General features: G+C 36.0%; 1 protein-coding gene and 1 long non-coding RNA gene across 3 annotated transcripts in view; both read left to right on the forward strand.

The window, feature by feature from the left end:
* The window catches only part of UGGT1 (UDP-glucose glycoprotein glucosyltransferase 1), a 135,093-nt gene that overhangs the window by 64,318 nt on the left and 50,981 nt on the right, over nucleotides 1-19,794 (forward strand). The window contains exons 19-26 of one of the 2 annotated variants that reach the window (XM_082690327.1): nucleotides 7,921-8,041; nucleotides 10,701-10,799; nucleotides 11,681-11,704; nucleotides 12,221-12,315; nucleotides 13,371-13,577; nucleotides 14,909-15,040; nucleotides 15,844-15,974; nucleotides 17,886-17,981. In XM_082690327.1, coding sequence (XP_082546453.1) covers nucleotides 7,921-8,041; nucleotides 10,701-10,799; nucleotides 11,681-11,704; nucleotides 12,221-12,315; nucleotides 13,371-13,577; nucleotides 14,909-15,040; nucleotides 15,844-15,974; nucleotides 17,886-17,981 — 905 coding nt within the window. The remainder of the gene's footprint in view (nucleotides 1-7,920; nucleotides 8,042-10,700; nucleotides 10,800-11,680; nucleotides 11,705-12,220; nucleotides 12,316-13,370; nucleotides 13,578-14,908; nucleotides 15,041-15,843; nucleotides 15,975-17,885; nucleotides 17,982-19,794) is intronic. The other variant, XM_082690328.1, reaches the window with a different exon arrangement.
* Nucleotides 13,776-14,560, forward strand: LOC309844127. The gene is made up of 2 exons (XR_014300510.1): nucleotides 13,776-13,897; nucleotides 14,468-14,560. It is a non-coding gene; the product is annotated as an uncharacterized lncRNA (long non-coding RNA).

Consider the following 19,794-nt stretch of genomic DNA (forward strand, 5'->3'; position numbering starts at 1 on the left):
TAAGTATATTAGCAACAGGGTTTTTGCAGATTCCTTTTGTTAGTTTATGGAAGTTTTATTCTATTAGTTTACTGAATTTTTTTTTTTTTATCATCAACATGTTGGATTTTGTCAAATTCTCTTTCTGTGTCTGTAGAGATGATCATGTTTTTTTTCCTTTATTAATATTATGTGATTTTTATGTAATGTTTATATAACTGTTATTTTTTATATCAACTTAATTTTACTAGTATACCAAATCTTTGCTCTTATATAGCTCTATCTGTTCCCCTTGTTATGTTGTTATGGTCATACAAATTGTAGTTTTCTATATTACATGTCCATCAGCACCAATTTATAAGTGTTGCCTTTTATAGTTGTCTCATAAGTGAAATAGAAAAAGAGTTACAAATAAAAAATATATTAAGACCCTTTTTATATTTACCTATATAATTACCTTGTGCTCTTAATTTTTTTGTGGGGATTCAAGTTAATACCTTGTGTCCTTTCATTTTTATCTGAGGAAATCTTCTTAGTGTTTATTTTGGGTTGGATCTGCCAGTGAAAAATTCTCTCTGTTTTTGTTTTTCTGGGAGTGTGTTCATTTACCCTTCACTTTTGAGTGATGGTATGGTTGGATATGGAATTCTTGGTTGATTATCTTTTCCTTTTAGCCCTTTGAATAGGTCATTCCGTTGCCATTTGATCTCTATGGGATCTCTTGAGAAGCGAGCTGTTAATCTTATTGTGGATCCAGTCTGTGTTAGGAATCTCTTCTTGTTCCTGTTTTCAGGGTCCTTTATTTGTATTTCATTTTGGACATTTCATTAATTTGATTAGTTGTGAAACTATGAGTTTTTCTATATAGAGTACATTACGTTTCTTAAATATCAAAATTTGGAGCTTTCCTTCCAATCATTTTTTTCTATAAGTCCTTCTGCCTATAATGACTTCTGATACTAAACTACTCAGAGTTAGGCCAAATGTGGCAGTTTACAGACACAATTTACTACAAGGTTGCCCTCATTTCAGACACCAGCCACAAGTTTGGGGGTCCCCAGATCACCCTCGCTTAGCATGTATTGGCTAAAAATGCAAGGGCACTAAATACCCTCCTCAGTGTTGGTAATTTGCTAGAATAGCTTACAGAGTTCTGGATAGTGCTATGTTTATAATTCTTGTTATGATAATAAAATAATGCAAATGTGAACCAGCCAAAGGGTGAGGTGCATAGGGCAAGGTTTGGGAAGGTTCCAAACATAAAGATTCTGTTATCTTCTCCCTGTGAAGTAAGGATACATTCATTGGCCTTCCTGATTACTAGTATGTGATAGCACACGGGGTATTGCCAACCAAGGAAGCTCAGCCAAGTTTTGGTGTCCAGAATTTTTATTGGGGCTTCATATATATAGCCATGATTGATAGAATCATTCGCTATGTGATTGAATTCAATCTGTAGCCCCTCTTCCTGTTTCCAGAGATCAGATCAATACTGTGCTGCTCAGAACCAACCCTCTTACCACATGGTTGGTCTTTCTGGCTTGGACAGCCTTCTTTGAGTTGCCTCATTACCATAAACTGTCTAAAGGCCCACCCTGAGTCCCCTAATTAGTATAAGCTATCAGATGTGATCTGATAAATGGGGCCCTCCATGAATAACAAAGCTGCTTCCCTTATCACTCAGGAAACTCCAGGATTAAGAGATTACCTTCATGAGGATGCTAGCCAAATTTTTTATTATACTGTTTCTCTTTCTTTGCTCTCCTTCTGGGTAGGTGCATATATTGATCCTCTGTAGTATCCCCAAAGTCTCTTTCTGTTCCTTAGATTAGATAATCTCAGTTGACATATCTTTAAGTTCATTGTTTTTTTTGTTGTTTGTTTGTTTTGATTAGTTTTTTTTTCTGCTAATAGCAGTAAATTAGCTATTTACTAGTTAACTTAATACTAGCTAGTATTAGCTAATAGCTAAAATCTGCTATGAGTCCTCCTAGTGAATATTTAATTTCAGTTATTGTATTTTTAACTGCTTTTTCTATTTTGTTCCTTTCCATAATTTCTTTCTCTTTACAGTGTATGTGGTGATATCTAAGTCTCAAAGTTTCCTTTAGTTTGCTAGGCAGGGTTTCCTTTTAGTGTTTTGAATATATTTAAAAGAGCTGATTTAAAGTCTTTGTGGAGTAAGTCCACTGCTTGTGCTATTTTAAGAATGATATTAGTTAAGTGTTCTTTTCCTTAGTATGGGCCATACTTTTTTTTTTTTGCATGTTTGTAAAATTTTTGTTGATGACTGGACATTTTGGCTAATATAATGTGAGACTTGTAGAAATTATAGTCTTAGCCCTACCAGGGTTGTAGTGGTTGTTTGTTTAGTGACTTTGCAATGCTAATTCTTTAAAGTCTGTATTCTTTGTCCTTAAGTCTCTGCTTGTTAGCTAATTGGTCATCTAATGAATAAACAGAGATTTTGTTAAATGTTTGAATCCAAAAAAGTCTCCCATTTTTTCTTAGGAATATTTATGTACATGTTGGGGCATGCCTTCAGCACTCACCTGGCAATTTACAACTTTGCCATAGCCTTCAGTTCTTACTTGAACAGGGTGTCAGGTTAGTTAGAAGCTAGAGCATTTAGGACCTTCTGAGATTTTTGGGGGCATGCACCCAAACCTGGGGACTGTGTATGTGGCTTTTGAGGTTCTGAGGCATATGTGAGAGCTTTTCAAAACCCCTTATGGAGGGGCACCTGGGTGGCTTAGTGGGTTAAAGCCTCTGCCTTTGGCTCAGGTCGTGATCCCAGGATTCTGGGATTGAACCCCGCATCAGACTCTCTGCTCAGCGGGGAGCCTGCCTCCTCCTCTCTCTCTGCCTGCCTCTCTGCCTAATTGTGATCTCTGTCAAATAAATAAATTTAAAAAAAATTAACAAACAAACAAACAAACAAACAAAAAACCACTTATGGACATTTCATTCCCCAGCTTTTTCTTTTACACTTTTGCCACTTCATGTTAGCCCAACTATTACCCCACTTTAGGCAACTGAGACATTAAAGAATTGCCCTCCTGATTCTTTTTGACAGAAATACTCAGGAAAAAGCTGTTGTTACTGAGTTTGGTCTAATTCAGTTCAACTAGAGAAGGCACCTGATAATATTCTTAGTCTACTTATTTTTACATTTATTTCAGGGTTGTTGGTTTTCAAGACTCCTTTATAGCTGGGGAGAGGTAGATAGTAATAGGGCAGGTTAAAGTGTCACAAAAATTATTTTTCCTACCAAGGTTTTTTTCTGAATAAAAGTCATTTGGAGTTTTGTAGGCCTTTGGTTAATTTCCAGAGTTTTGAAAAAATTTGATGATTTTTTCCTAGTGTCCTTGGTGTGTTTTTTTGTTTGTTTCTTTTTTTGAGGAGAGGCTTTTCAGAGATCTTAACTCAATCATTTCTGCTAAATGTCACTTTCAACTGCAGTATTTTTATTGTAGTAAAATATATAAAACATAAAATTTTACCATTTTAACCATTTTAAGCTATGCATAGAGACATTAAGTATATACAGTGTTGTGCAACTTTTACTGCTATCTCTAGAATATTTTTATCATCCCACACAGCAACTGTTTACCCACTAAGCAGTAACATTTCATTGTTGGCTCTCATCAGCCGCTGGTAACCACTCTTGGGCTTTTGTGTTTATGAGTTTACCTATTCTAGATGGCATTGTACTTTGTCATTTTTGTGTCTTGCTTGTTTTAAGTTTCATATGTGTTGGAGCATGTATCAGAATTCCCTTTCTATTAAAATTGAATTAAATGTATATACCATATTTTATTTATCCATTGATGTGTTGGATATTTGGGTTGTTTCTACCCTTTGGTTATTGTGAATAATGCTGCTGTGAACATTGGTGTACAGATATCTGTTAAAGTCTTTGCTTTCAGTTCTTTTGGATATATACCTGGTGGAATTGCTGGATTGTATGGTAATTCTGTCTTTACATTTTGAGGAACTACCAGATTATTTTTAAAAGCAGCCATACCGGGGCGCCTGGGTGGCTCAGTGGGTTAAGCCGCTGCCTTCGGCTTGGGTCATGATCTCAGGATCCTGGGATCGAGCCCCGCATCGGGCTCTCTGCTCAGCGGGGAGCCTGCTTCCTCCTCTCTCTCTGTCTGCCTCTCTGCCTACTTGTGATCTCTCTCTGTCAAATAAATAAATAAAATCTTAAAAAAAAAAATAAAAGCAGCCATACCATTTTACATTCTTAGCACCAAATATTCAAAAATTTCATTTCTCCATATCCTCATTAATAGTTGTTTAGTTTCTATTATTTTGAGGATGACCATTCTAGTTGATGTGAAGTGGTATCCCATTGTGTGTGTGTTTTTTTTAAATTAACATATAGTGTATTATTTGTTTCAGGGATATAGGTCTCTGATTCATCAGTCTTATATAATACCCAGTGCTCATTACAACACATGACCTCTCCAGTGTTAATCACGCAGTTACCCCTCACCCCTACTCCTTCTCCTCCAGCAACCCTTAGTTTGTTTCCTATGATTAAGAGTCTCTAATGGATTATCTCCTTCTCTGTTTCCTCTTGTTTCATTTTTTTCCTCTCTTCCCCTATGATCCTCTGCCTTGTTTCTTAAATTCCACATATCAATGAGATCATGTGATAATTGTCTTTCTCCGATTGACTTATTTCGCTTAGCATAATTCCCTCTAGTTCCATACATATCATTGCAAAAGGCAAGATTTCATTTTGATGGCTGTATAATATTCCACTGTACATATAATTACCATGTCTTCTTTATCCATTCTGGTTTTTATTTACATTTCCCTGAGGACTAAAGAGACTGAGCATCTTTTCATGTAATTATTGGCCATTTGTTTATCTTTGGAGAAATGTCTTTTTAAGTCCTTTACTCCTTTTTGAATTAGGCTTTTTTTTGTTATTGAAGTATAGAGTTCCTTATGAATTTTGGGTATTTATACCTTAACAGACATGATTTGGAAATGTTTTTTCCCATTCTGTTGGTTGTCTTTCACTTTTTTGTTAGTATCCTTTGATGCACAGAACTTTCGAATTTTGACGAAGTCCAGATTCTCTGTGTTTTCTTTTATTGACTCTGATTTTGTTGTCCTATCTGAGAAATTGTCATCAAATCCAGTGTCATGAAGATTTTCCCCAGTGTTTTTTTTCAAGAATTTTATAGTTGTAGCTCTTTTATTTATGTCTTTGATCTATTTTGAGTAAAGTTTTGTGTGTGGTGTGAGTCTATAAGGGTCGCACTTCATTCTTTGGCATTATATCAAGTTTTCTGAGCACCACTTGTTGAAAAGACCCCCAATTTTTTTTTAAAAGCTACTCTTCATGCTGATTGTTAATGCATTTATACAAAAACAAAATAAAACAAAACAACCAAAAAACAAAATCCCAAAACAGAAAATGTGTTGGCTAAATATTGCCAGCTCCCTCATGAATAAGGTAGTTTTGTTAAGGAATTTTTTCTTCATGAAGCTACTGGAATAAAATGTGAAAACAGTTTTTGTTTGAATGAGTGTGGCTTATTTTCCAAAGTTAAGAATAGTCTAGAAGAAATGATAATTATTTTCTTTGTTCAAGTGATATTAATGAAAAGATAAAAGATAACTAAAACATTTTGGTTTTCCAGCATCTATTTAAAGCATTTCTTTTTCAACATTGTTAGGTATAAAAATTCAGAAGAGTTTTTCTGTTTTTCAGATATCTGTTGTTTAAAACAATTATCATTTTCAAATATTCCCCCTTTGAAAGCTAGTTTTCCTCTGTTTCTATTTATATTGCCAGTGAGAAATTTGGTTTGGTTTAGCTAAAGAAAGCTTTATTTGAAATATTATGACAAAAGTCATCTGTGCTTCTATATATATTTAAAAAATACTAAACTGGGAGAATATTAAAGTGTCTAGAGTAAAACTGAAAGTTCTTCCTTTCATCAGGACCCCTAGAGAAATAGCTCTTTGTGCCCCCCATTGTATATAGAAATATATATTTACATATGCATTTTTTTAGCTTACCTTTCTAATTGAATGTATCTTTGTGTTTCTGAACATGTAGCTCGTCAGTACTTTTAGATTGCTGCATAGTTTTTTCTTTTTTATGTATTTAAGAGAGAGAGCACAAACAGGGGGAGGAGAAGAGGGAGAGGGAGAAACACAAGCGGACTTTTGACTGGGCAAGAGCCAGACTTGGGGCTCAATGCCAGGATCTTGGGATCATGACCACAGTTGAAGGCAGTTTCGTAACTAACTGAGCCACCCAGGTGCCCCTAGTTTTTAAAGAATGAACAATCATTTATTTTATCTTCTAATGTTGGGCATTGCTTATAGAATTTCACTGTTATAAATAGTGCCATAATGAATAGTCTTATATGTATATCTTTGTGCTTTTTCTTTTTGAGAAAAACCAATTATTGGAAGTATTTTGTCAAAGGGTAATGTACATTTAAACTTTTGAACTAGAGTCACTGTAAAAAGGTATGATATGCAGATGATGTGAAATTCAAATGTGTATAGAAGCATAAATGAAGAGAAACTTTCACCCATTCACTCCCGTTCCCCCGCCACTCATCTTTTTCTAGAAACAACCACTGTGTGTGTGTGTGTGTGTGTGTGTGTGTGTGTGTGTGTGTATAGATGGGCTGCATTAAAAGGTATGTACATTTAAAATTTTGGTAGATGTTGCCAAATTGCCCTCCCTGAGCTAGTTAGGCTTCTAAGTGGAATCAATTCAGATTTATAAATAGAGATCAAAGTTGTATACATGGATGTATATCTATACTAAGTCATCTAGTAACTTTGTAGTCTTTCGAATTGTATGATTGGTTGATATGCTCATTATTAGTTTATAGTTTGAGAATTTGCATACGAGTTCTCTATCTCTGGGGCTAAATAGCCACAGAAGATGCCTAATTGGAGTTTTTTAGACTTGACTGTGTATATTTGATTTTCATCTATCTCTCCCTTGAAAGTTGCTGTAAAATATGGTTTTATATGAAATATTTTGAGTGTGAAGAATTTGCAAGTTTCCATAGCCATTTACACTTGGTTTTGAGATTGCTTTCATGAAGTACAAGTATGTCTATATATATCTGAGAGGTATGAAAGGGAAGAAAAAATGGGAAAAGATTTCTTCTCCCCGAAATATAATTTTGACTCTGGAAATGCCTGAGATTATAAAAAGCTTAGGGTGATTTTTGTTTTTTAAGATGTATTTATTTATTTGAAAGAGAGAGTATGTGGGAGGGGAGGGAGCAGAGGAAGAGAGAGTCTTAAGCAGACTCAGTGCTGAGCATGCAGCCTGATGCAGGGCTAGATCTCACTACCCTGAGATCATGAGCTGAGCCAAAACCAAGAGTCAGATGCTCAACTGACTGTGACACCCAGATACCCTTGGAATGATTTTTATTATAAAATATATTAAGTGCTTAAGAGAAGGTGTTCGGCCTTTTCCTTTAAAGAGAGGCTAACTATGAGCAGCTCTCAGGATGGATATTTGGTTATGGTAATTCTTACCTAATTTGTAGAGCTTGCTTATTTCTGGCAAAGCACAGTAGTGTGTGGAGAGACCATGTAAACTTGGCTTTGCATTTTATACTCAAATCTCCTTACCTCTGTAACTTTGAGTAAGTTATGTAACCTTTCTGTACCTCAGCTTTCATCTTTAAAACAGATGTCAACAACATTTGTCTCAAGTTGTTTAAAGAGTTAAATATAATATATGCATAATATGTCAAGCTGTGCTTGGCAATGATAGGGACCTATAATATGGAAACATCTGTTTTTAAGTGTTATCAATACATAAGAAACTATTGATTGTAAAGTTAATGACTTTTTAGTTCCTAATAAATTATTACTGTTCTCATTTGTTTAACTCTCATCCCACCCCCACCCTGTTAATTTTTTTTCTTGTAGGGTGAACTGTCCCATGATCAGGACGTGGTAGAATATATCATGAATCAGCCAAATGTTGTTCCACGAATCAATTCTAGGATTTTGACATCGGAGCGAGAATATCTGGATTTAACAGCAACCAGTAAGGAGCATTTCAGGAACAACTTTGGGCTTTTTTTCATTTGTGTTTCAGAATCTCTACATCTATTGGATTGTAGTGTTTAGAAGATAACCCAAGATTATGACCCAATCTTATTTTATTTCACCCTTAGTTCTTAACATGAGCCTCTAAATTCACAAGAGTTTTCTCCAAAAAGAGAAAAATTCTTCTTGTATAAATCCTTGTAAATGTTGAAAAATATCCATTGTCTTTTTTTTTTTTAAGAGAGGGAAGCTGGGAGGGGTGGAGGGACTCTTAAGTTAAGCAGGCTCCACATCCGGGGCAGGACCTCTCACAACCTAGAGATCTTGACCTGAACTGAAATAGGACATTTAACTGATTGATCCACCCAGGCACCCCTCCATTGTCTTTTAAGTGCCACCTGTTTAGGCCTTAGGTGTTGAGACTAAATCTGTATTATTGACTTTCTTACAGTCATAAAGCTGTTAAGCAGTGGTCTTTTCTTCATCCTTGTTTTGGAATCAGCTAGCAGTGATAATGAACAAACACCTTAGGTGGTTTTACTCTGAGAGTCTAGGAATGCCTATCTAAATTTAAACCGTCACTTAGATAAAGTGTACATGCCATAGAACTCAGTCTCTTGAAGTCTTACGCATTTTATTTTTTATTTTTTTTTAAGATTTTATATACTTATTTGACAGAGCGGTCACAAGTAGGCAGAGAGGCAGGCAGATGGAGAGAGGGAAGCAGGCTCCCTGCTGAGCAGAGCCTGATGGGATGCTCAATCCTAGGACCCTAAGATCATGACCTGAGTCGATGGCTGAGGCTTAACCTGAGCCACCCAGGCGCCCCGAAGCCTTACACATTTTAAAGTGTAACACATTTTTAGTGTATTCTCAAAGTTGTCTAATTATCACTCTTTATCCCCCACAAAAAGAAACCGGGTACCCATTGGTAGCCACTCCCCATTTCCCCTTTTCCTATGCCTTCCATAACTGCTGATCTAGTTTCTATTTCTAAGGGAGTTTTCTATTGGGTATTTTGTATAATTAGGAGTTTTCTGTGACTGGCTTCTTTCACTGAGAGTAATATTTTTAAGTTTTATCCATATTGTAACATGTCTCAGTACTTTTTTGCCTTTTTATGGCTGATTAATATTTTCTTGTATGGATAGTCCACACTTGGTTTACCTAATCCTCAGTTGACGGATGTTTACGTGGTTTTCACAAGAATACCTTTTCAGGGGTAGTTGTTTGAAGCCCAGATGCAATTTCTTCCATATGCCTTTCCTTGCTGCTCTGAAGTCCATTTCAGCGAATAGCTGGAAATAAGGTGGTCGCTTGCAGAAGGCCTACTGGGTGAGAAAAGATAGGTGTAACAGAGAAGTAAGAGCCAAGGGCATTTGCTGTTGTGGTGGGGTGTGATGCACACACAACTCTAGGTGTGGTTGTTACTTTATGGCACCTGTCTCTAATCTACTTGGAACTGAATTCGTGTTCTTTTAGGCAGAGGAAGATGTATATCTCTGATTATATTTGAAAAAGGAAGTAGTCAGAAAGTGACATAACTGTTTCTTCATAGTTAGGTTTTAGCTTTTTACTAGTAGTTTTAATAGGGCAAGTCAAGCAGTATTAGGAGTTTTTGTTCTAAGTTTATGTTGTTTCCATCATTTTATTTTCTTTTAAATTTTATTTAGTTTATTTATTTATTTGACATAGAAGAGCATAAGCAGATAGAGTGGCAGGCAGAGGGAGAGGGATAAGCAGACTCCCCACTGAGCAGGGGCCCAACATGGGGCTGGATCCCAGGACCCCGGGATCATGACCTGAGCTGAAGGCAAACACTTACCTGACCCAGGTGCCCCCATCATTTTAAATTAAACTGTGAAGAGTTCTCTTCAGAGTATTCATGAATAAGCACAATAGTTCTGTGTTTTTGGATATCTTTCTCCACTGAATGTTGAAGTAATCACCTGTGAAATGATGCTTGTTCACAGTGGCAAAAATGCAGTTTGCCTGAGCAGGTGGCGGCATCCTTCTCACTCAGGGGTCATAGTTCCATTGTTACTGGCACTGCTCTTGGCCTTCATTGTCCTGGGACCTTATTGAAAGAATACTGTTTTAAGGCTTTAAGGCTCTTGGTGCTTTCTCCCCTCTTCTACATGTCTCTCTCTTACTTACCATTTCTTTCCATTTACTGGAATAGTGACTGAAAGGATAATAGGTCCTTGGTATGGTCTGTTGAGTGAAAGGATAGATGGGTGAGCAGGTAGGCAGACAGAGGGAGGGTTGGGTAAACCACCTATGCTTGGAGGATGGTGATACAAGTGTGGCATTGTGTGAGAGTACAATTATGCATAAGATTGGGGAGATTCTTGGAGATAGAGGGGTTCTGATAGAGGATGGAGACCATTTTATAGGTAGGAAGAAATTATTGGGTAGTTTAAATCAAAGGAATGACTTGATGAAGCTGGGATTTTAGTGAAAGTAACTCAAGGGGAAATGAATGATAAGAGCATTGCCCGAGGGCACTAATTGTTCAATAAACCTGAAACAATAGATTTTACACATCCATTTTTATAAATCCCATATTATGGACCAATCAGATATTCAGTTGAATATTAACATTACATTGAATTCAGGCACGTTAATTTTAAATCTATTCAAATTTTCTCTTCCAGATAACTTTTTTGTGAATGACTATGCGAGATTTACTGTTTTGGATTCCCAAGGCAAGACTGCTGCTATAGCCAATAGTATGAACTATCTGACCAAGAAAGGTAATTCATTTTAGGTTTATCTTGGATTCAACATTTTCTTTTCTTTCTTTTCTTTTAGTATTTGTAGAAATAATTCAGTCCTCCATGTCTGCTAGAAAGAGATTTCATCATTTCTTTTATTAGATATTTCTAAAATGATTTGAACCCCAAAAATACCTGTTTAAAATTCAGGTCTTTATGAAGTAGAGTTTTTGAAACTCCACAAAGTAGAGTTTTTGAAAATTCAAATGTTGTTTTTATAGATATATATTAGATATTAAGGTGAAATGAAAAATTTTTTCATAATTCAAAATGTGAAAACGTTTATGATGTAAACATAGATTAATGGATTGAAAATTGGTTTGACTTGCCTCTTCAGTGACAATATTGAGTTAATTTTTTTAGGGTTTATAACATAAACTTGGTTCTAGGAATCTTTGTGCACATCTTAAAACTGATTTTTATGGAGTCAGTTATTTAGGCTAATATTGTATGAGATGATCTCAGGCAGATATCATTTCATACATTTAATGGCAGACAGATTCTTTCCCCCTCTGGTCACACTTACTATCCTTTCAAAGCACTGACTGTCATTTAAGGCAGCTATTTTTATCTTACACTGTAGTCTTATCCTAGGGAGAATTTCTGGCTTCCAGGGGGAAAAAAAAAAAAGAAGGAAAAAATCCCCAGATCTATGTAAATAAAAGCAATTGCTCCATTTGGTTCCTCAAAGAAATTGGTTTTGAGGGGCCCTGAAACAGTGCTATAGCAGTAAGGGCACTACAGAGCAGAGAGAAGATTGATCATATTAGGCATTATTTTTTTAAATTTTGACTCTTACGGTAGGCATCAGTCATAGCAATGACATTTTCTTCTACTCTTTTTCCTTTACTTCTGTCTAGGAATGTCCTCCAAGGAAATATATGGTAACTTTAAACTTCACAATGTTCTGTTTCTTTTCTTAATTATCTCATGTGGTTTCAGGCAATATTGTGATTCAGAATTTATTGATACTTTATTGTGACATTTCTGGAACCTGTGGGTAACAGTAGATAATTTGTCAAATGCAGGTAAAATTTGTGTAAATTGTATAAATGTTTGCAAAGAATTCTATTTCAGAAAGTTACAAATTAATATGATTAAAAACTGATATGTCACCCACATGTTCAAAGCCTCTTTTTCATTGTATATGCTAACAGTTGCCTAAACCATAGTAGAATTGATAAATGCATGTTCCTAGTTTGTAATTAAGCCATATGGAAGGTTACCCTGCTTTCATTCTAGTATAGAAGTTTTACTACTTTTGCTTTGTATCTTTATTAAACTTGCCATTTTCTTATTTTTTGCATGTTTTTCAGAAATTATTTGGCTTAATAACAATATTGAAACATAAATGTGTTTTTTTCCCTTTGACTCAGTGTATTATTTTTGTTTGTCTACAGATGATTCTTTCATTAGGCCTGTAACATTTTGGATTGTTGGGGATTTTGATAGCCCTTCTGGAAGACAGTTACTGTATGATGCTATTAAACATCAGGCAAGTATCTACACCTCCATTTTGTGTGCAAATGTTTCTGTTCTGTGTGTGAAGTGGGAGTCCTGCTTTTTTAGTACTTGAGGGAAACAACCATTGTTTTTTCAAGGAAAGTCTGCCCACTAATGAAATTTATCCATGATATTAAAAGTAGTGGTAGGTAGTTCTTTTTCATTGTGCTGCACTGTATTGTATAGCTATACCCCAAAGTTATAAAACTTTGTTTAATCTTTTTGATTGACAGTGGTGTTTTTTTCTAGTTAGGGGCTATTCTGAAGAATGCTGCTATCACTATTCTTGTAGGCATCCTTAGATACACATTAGTATGAAATTTTGTTGCCTTTGTTCATGACATAAGGTTTTATGGGTCCCAGATAACTTTTCCAACATGGATTCTTATCTTTTTACTCAGGAAGAGATTAATTAAAAAAACAAAACAAAACTTTATTTGTGTGTGTGTGAGAGAGAGAGTGCATGCGCAAGCAGGGGAGCAGCAGGCAGAGAGAGAAGCAGGCTCCCTGCTGAGCAAGGAGCCCGAGGTGAGACTTGATCCTAGGACTATGGGATCATGACCTCTGCCTATGGCAGATAGATGCTTGACTGACCGAGTCACCCAGGCGTCCCAGGGAGAGACTAATTTTTTGCAAGGAATCTGGAAAGGCCATTTGAACAATGAAGTATTTGAATAGAAGTCTGAAAATTGGTTGGGATGGAGAGGAGGAAAAATGGGATGGACTTGGGGTTTGCATGCCAACATGAAGCATGGAGTGTGTTAAAATAATACAAAATGTGTTGGGGAATACAGGGTCTGATGGTCTGTAATGGAGCTATATATATACATGGATGGTGAGAAATGAAAGTCGGCAAGGTAGACTGGCAACCAGTTCATCTGGGGGTTTGAAAACCTGGCTATAGCATTTTAATTTTATTCTGTATACAGAAGAGAAGACTTTGAAGAGAGGTTGTATTTACTACTTAATGGATTATGACAATGTTAATTGTACTTTTTAAGTTCAAAACATTTACCATATAACTCTTACTTCCCATTTTGTAAATAGAAATCCAGTAACAATGTTAGAATAAGTATGATCAATAATCCTAGTGAAGATATAAGTTATAAGAATACTCAGATCTCCAGAGCAATCTGGGCAGCTCTCCAAACTCAGACCTCCAACTCTGCTAAGAATTTCATCACAAAAATGGCCAAGGAGGAGACTGCAGAGGCCCTGGCTGCAGGAGTTGACATTGGGGGGTTCTCTGTCGGGGTAAGTGTCTGTGTGTTGCATGGGGCTGCCTTGTTCTGTTACTTTCTACAGAAGTTCATTCCCATGGTCTGATGTGTCTTGTTCATGATTGGAATTTGTGATTTTAGTACCGAGTTTCAGAGGATTTTCTTAGTTTGAAAGAATTTTCCCCAGAAATAACAATTCTGCCATATTCCCTTTACCACTTTTAGTACCTTTAAATAAAGTTTTGAGATATGACTCATCTAAGTTTATGTTTTAAGCACAAAGCCATTTGTGTTGTATAGGTTTTAAAAGGCAATACTTTGATTTGTTTATTGAGGAAAAAAACTGTGGTTGAGGTTTCTTTTTTCTTTTTTCTTTTTTTTAAATTTATTTATTTATTTATTTATTATTATTATTATTATTTTTTATTTTTTATAAACATATGTTTTTATCCCCAGGGGTACAGGTCTGTGAATCACCAGGTTTACACACTTCACAGCACTCACCCAAGCACATACCCTCCCCAATGTCCATAATCCCATCCCCTTCTCCCAAACCCCCTCCCCCCAGCAACCCTCAGTTTGTTTTGTGAGATTAAGAGTCACTTATGGTTTGTCTCCCTCCCAATCCCATCTTGTTTCATTGATTCTTCTCGTACCCACTTAAGCCCCCATGTTGCATCACCACTTCCTCATATCAGGGAGATCATATGATAGTTGTCTTTCTCTGCTTGACTTATTTCGCTAAGCATGATATGCTCTAGTTCCATCCATGTTGTCGCAAATGGCAAGATTTCATTTCTTTTGATGGCTGCATAGTATTCCATTGTGTATATATACCACATCTTCTTGATCCATTCATCTGTTGATGGACATCTAGGTTCTTTCCATAGTTTGGCTATTGTGGACATTGCTGCTATGGTTGAGGTTTCTTATGAGTAAGAGGCTTATGTGTTCTTGATGTGTTCTGATATAAGCCCACATGTATTCATTATATGAGTTATAACCTTTTGGACTTGTTTTGTAGATTTAAAATTCTTATAAATGATAAGTATACTTGATGTTTCAGTTAGAAAAAAGGCCCTTGAAATTAGCAAGATTTTGAAATGCAGAATAAAGTTATAGTGAAGAATAATTTACCAACTGAGCAATCACAGAAAAGAACAGGAGCAGGACATTAGCATTACTTGATGTGTGGGATGGTGGGAGAGAATGGGAGGATGGAGAATTGAGACATCATAATGTTAATTCTTAAAATTAGTTCTGACTTTCCATTAAAAGCATTTTATGATTTATTCATTATGACTATTTATTTTTATGGCTTGCTTAGTAACAATTACTTTTCTTTAATAACAATTACTTTCCTAGGGCATGGATTTCAATCTTTTTAAGGAGGTCTTTGAATCTTCCAAAATGGATTTCATTTTGTCTCATGCCATGTACTGCAGGGATGTTCTGAAGCTGAAGAAGGGACAGAGGGCAGTTATCAGCAATGGAAGGGTGAGGATTTTGTCCTGAGACAAACTTGATCTCAAATTAGATCAGTGAACAGTATTGGCAGTGTTCTTCTCCAAAGCTACTAAACTCTTCAAACAAAGCCGCTCTTTCCAAAGGGGATTGGGGCATATGCAGTGCCGATGATAATTTCTGCACCTTTATTTCAAAGGAGGTTTGTTTTGATACAAGCATCCTTGTACAGAACCTTCCTTCTTCCTTTGTAATTATGTCCTGCCACATGTATGGTGGCAGTGAGAGTGTGGTTGATAAAGCTTTGATACATGAAGTATTCATCCTCTGTGGGGACTGTGTTCACAGCCGTGTGGTCTCTGTCAGCTTCACTGGTGAAGGCTTAGACTATTTCATACATATCTGCTGCCAGGGACACGAGACTGTGGGGGATCTACCAAACTTTAAACTCTTAGCACTGAAGGTGAAATCTCTGCTGTCTCTCACTCACTACATTACATTTCTGGTTTGGCTCTGTTTTCTTAATACTCAGCAAGAATGAATGAAACTATGTGCGAGAATGAATGAAACTATGTTGCTATTTTGTTTTATTTCAGAGTTGCTTACTATAAAAATATTGTGAAGTATACAAGTCTACCCTCTGTAGTTGAGGAATTGATAAGTAAATAAACTGGATGAGTTGATTTGCATTTTATTTTTACCTTTTTATTGATTTTATTAGATGTATACATGTCTTGGGTCTTCAAAGTGGTTAGGTTTATAAGATAGCCTGAGGAAAACAGAGGGCTTCTTTCCAGCTGTGATTCTAGTACTGAACACTCTGCTCTTCTTCACAGATCATTGGGCCACTGGTGGACAGTGAACTCTTTAATCAAGATGATTTCCACCTCCTAGAAAATATCATCTTAAAAACTTCAGGACAGAAAATCAAATCCCATATTCAGCAGCTTCGGGTGGAAGAAGATGTGTAAGTGTTGCCATGGAAGAAATTAATTTGTGCATGTCATAGGGAATGTATTAATTGAACTTCCCTTATTTCATGGTGTTTTATTTCCAGTTTGAACATATAATCATGCTTTTCAGTCCAGGTGTTTATTTATGCTTCTGTTGAAACAAGTTAATTTGTTTAAAGAACTGAATTAGGTCTTTCCATTTTGTTTTTTTTTGGTTGTGAAAAATTTCAAACATATGCAAAATCGAGGAGTGAAAAAAAAAAATCAAGGAGTGAGGTTGTTGTTTTTTTTTTTTTTTTTAAATCTTGGGATACTTTTGTGAAGAGATACTTTCCCTTTTATTTTGTTCAGGAAAGGAAAGTCAGGTTAAATGCATATTTTCCTTTATTTACTAGTATAGAATGTTGACTTATTTCTCTTCCATCTTCCAAAGGTGATGATTTGGATATTGTTGGTTTTTAATTTTTATTTTAATTCTTTCAGTGTTATTATTAGCTAATGTATTTTTTTCAAGATTTTATTTACTTATTTGATAGAGAGAGAGCGGGAGGGAGCACAAAAGCAGAGGGAGCAGCAGAGAGAGAGGGAGAAACAGACTCTGCACTGAGCAGGGAGCCCAGTGCGGGGCTTAACCCCATGATTGACCTGAGTCAATGATTGACCATGATTGATCATGACCTGAGCCATGATTGATCATGACCTGAGCCAAAGGCAGGTGCTTAACCAACTGAGCCACCCTGGAGCCCCTTGCTAATGTATTTTAAAGAGTTATTTCCCAGTGGAAAAAAATGAATTATTTTACTGGTCCATATACCTGCTAAGTAACTAGAGCCTATAGGTCATATACACATGGTTTCTGTATTAAATATCAAATGAATATAGTTGAAAGGTGTATTTTTAGGTTTAATTTTTTGAGGAACCATCCTATGTTTTTCCATAGAGGGCATACCATTTTATTTCTCATTGGTAATGCATAAGGGTTCCAATTTATCCACATCTTTATCAGTACTTTTTTTTTTTTTTTTTTTGGGTTGGTCTGTTTTTTGTAATAATCCACTCTGTTGGGTGTGAAGTGGTATTTCTTTGTGGTTTGATTTGCACTTCCCTAATGATTAGTGATGTTGACACCTTTTTATGTGCTTATTAGTCATTTTTATATCTTTGGGAAAATATTTTTCCCAGTGCTTTGCACATTAAAAAAATTTTTTTTTTATTTGTTTGAGAGAGAGAGAATGAGCACAAGAGGGGTGAAGTCAAAGGGAGAAGCAGACTCCTCAATGAGCAGGGATCCCCATGTGGGACTTGATCCTGGAACTCCAGGATCATGACCTGAGCCAAAGATAGCTCCCAACCTACTGACACACAGGTGCCCTGTTTTTTTTTTTATAGTAACCACTTCACCCAGAGTGGGGCTGGAACTCATAACCCCAAAATCTAGAGTTGCATGCTCCACGGACTGAGCCAGCCAGTTGCCCCCACTTTGCACATTAAAATTTTTTTTTATTATTGAATTATAGGAGTTCCATGTAAAAATTTAAATACTCTGGTTATCAATGTCTTACAGATAGATGATATGCAAATATTTTCTTCCCTTCCATGGGTTGCATTTCCATTCTTTGATAGTGTTCTTTGTTCTGGCATATGAAACACTTCCCTTATCAGGCCAAGAAGTGTTCCCATGACTTGAAACCATCATATCATGGGCATAGGCTTGGTGTGGTGTGCCCTGGGATCACTCCCTCAATGTGGAGTCTTTGTGGACTATATAATTACCAGTTTTTCTCTTGCCTATTGGTATAAAGTTCATATGTTCTTCAAACCATCTTGTTGGCATTTAGTACTTAGGCTGATTATATTATGTTCAGCGATAATTGGAAAAACCTTCAGTTAAAGAGATGCTAAATTTCACCAACTATGTTTTTCAGGGCAAGTGACTTGGTAATGAAGGTGGATGCGCTCCTGTCAGCTCAACCAAAAGGTGATGCAAGAATCGAGTACCAGTTTTTTGAAGACAGACATAGGTACAGAATTAATATTGAATTAATGCATATTCTTGGATAAAAAATCTTAAGGTTGCCTTTACCTCATCTTCTTTATTTTTCCATATGAAGTGTGTTCTTAATAGAATGGGTAATTTGTCTGGTGTGCAGTTTTCATATATACTCATTTTCATGTGTTGAACTCATATACAGATCTCAGTTGCATAAAATTTGACATTTATTTCTAAATAAATCTGAAATAGTTCTGACTGTACCCTTTTGGAAAACAGAAAGCATTTAATGAAACAGTTGTAGTTTTCTGATACTCAAAAATAAACAGGTTGTTAGAGCACTTGTATTGTTCATCTTTTATTGAAAATGGTTTTGTTTTCAATAAAATAAAAAAAGTTTTCCATTATGAAAAAGTCCTTGCCTTTTGGTTTTGAGTTTTTTATTTGAAAAGTTTCAAAGCTAAAGAATATTTGAAAGATTATTACAGTGAACATCCAAATATCTTTAACCTGGGTTCACCAGTTGTTAACATTATGCCACATTTATATGTCATCTGTGTGTGTGTGTGTGTGTGTGTATGTATATACATACATATATATGTATAGTACATATAATGTATATTTATGTTTGTGTACAAACTTACATGTACTTATATATTTTTTGAACAATTTGAAGGTCCATTGCAGACAACATTACATGTCATGCCTGAATTCCTCAGCGTGTATCTCTTGAGCGCTAGAAATAGCTCCACTGTTGACATACCTCAGAGATTTAGCTTTGATACAGTGACATTAAGTAGTAGATAGTCCATAATTCTCTTTACCCAAGAGAACTGTTTTGTTCTTTGATTTGGTCCAGATCACATGTTACAGTTCTTTGTTGTGTGTCTCGTCTAGTCTCCTTAAATCTGGAGCAGTTCCCTGCATTTGTTTTTTATTCCTTGGGGGTTCTTTGGATCTTTTATGACACTGACTTTTTTAAGAGTCCAGACCAGTTATCTTTAGAATGTCCCATAGTCTGGGTTGTTTCCTCATGATTAGACTTAAGATTAAATTGTCTATACGAAGAACCCCTACATTGGATGTCTGGAGCCAGGCAAGTTTATATATTTTGATTATTCCTTAGAGACTTTAGATATTGAAGTCTGCATCCTGCTCCTTTACGATTCTGATTTAATTAGTCTGGGGTAGATTGGACTTTGGTTTCATTGATCTGTGCTTTCTTACAGCCAGTTCTTGTGGGGATCAGATTTACCATACTGTTGATGATCCAGGCTAGAATGGAGACCCTCTCTTATCTCACTGGCTGTATGTCCTAACTTCTTAGATCGCCAGTGGGTGATGGCTTCTGTGGCTCTTTGCTAATCCTAGTTGGATTTTGCCCATTAGCACCCATCTTCTCATCACTGTACTTTTAGGAAATAATCCATCTGGTTATCCACAGGAAACATATTTCCTAATTGGCATACTCTCCTGTTTGCTTTTCGTGGCCAAGGTAGTGAGTCCTGAGCAAGAATCTCTTCCCTTTTTAGAACATCATTTTCTCCATGAGTCTTAGTTAATTAAAATGCTATAATTACAAATTCCTTTATGAGTCAAATTATAATTAGAGTAATTCTTCTTATTGGGGGTTGTGTTAGTTAAAGGAGTGTTTTATTTAAATCAGAAGTTTCTTATTTATGTGAGAAATAAAAAGGTCTAAATTATTGGTTATGTATATCCTTCCCTAAAAGTGTGGCTCACAGAACAGCAGCAGGGCATCATCTGGGAGCTTGTTGGAAATGCAGAATATCTGACCTACTAATGCAGGGAGCTTGTTGGAAATGCAAACCCAGACCTCCTGA

This window comes from Mustela nivalis, assembly GCF_964662115.1.
Source record: "Mustela nivalis genome assembly, chromosome: 11".
Classification (NCBI taxonomy): Eukaryota; Metazoa; Chordata; class Mammalia; order Carnivora; family Mustelidae; genus Mustela; species Mustela nivalis.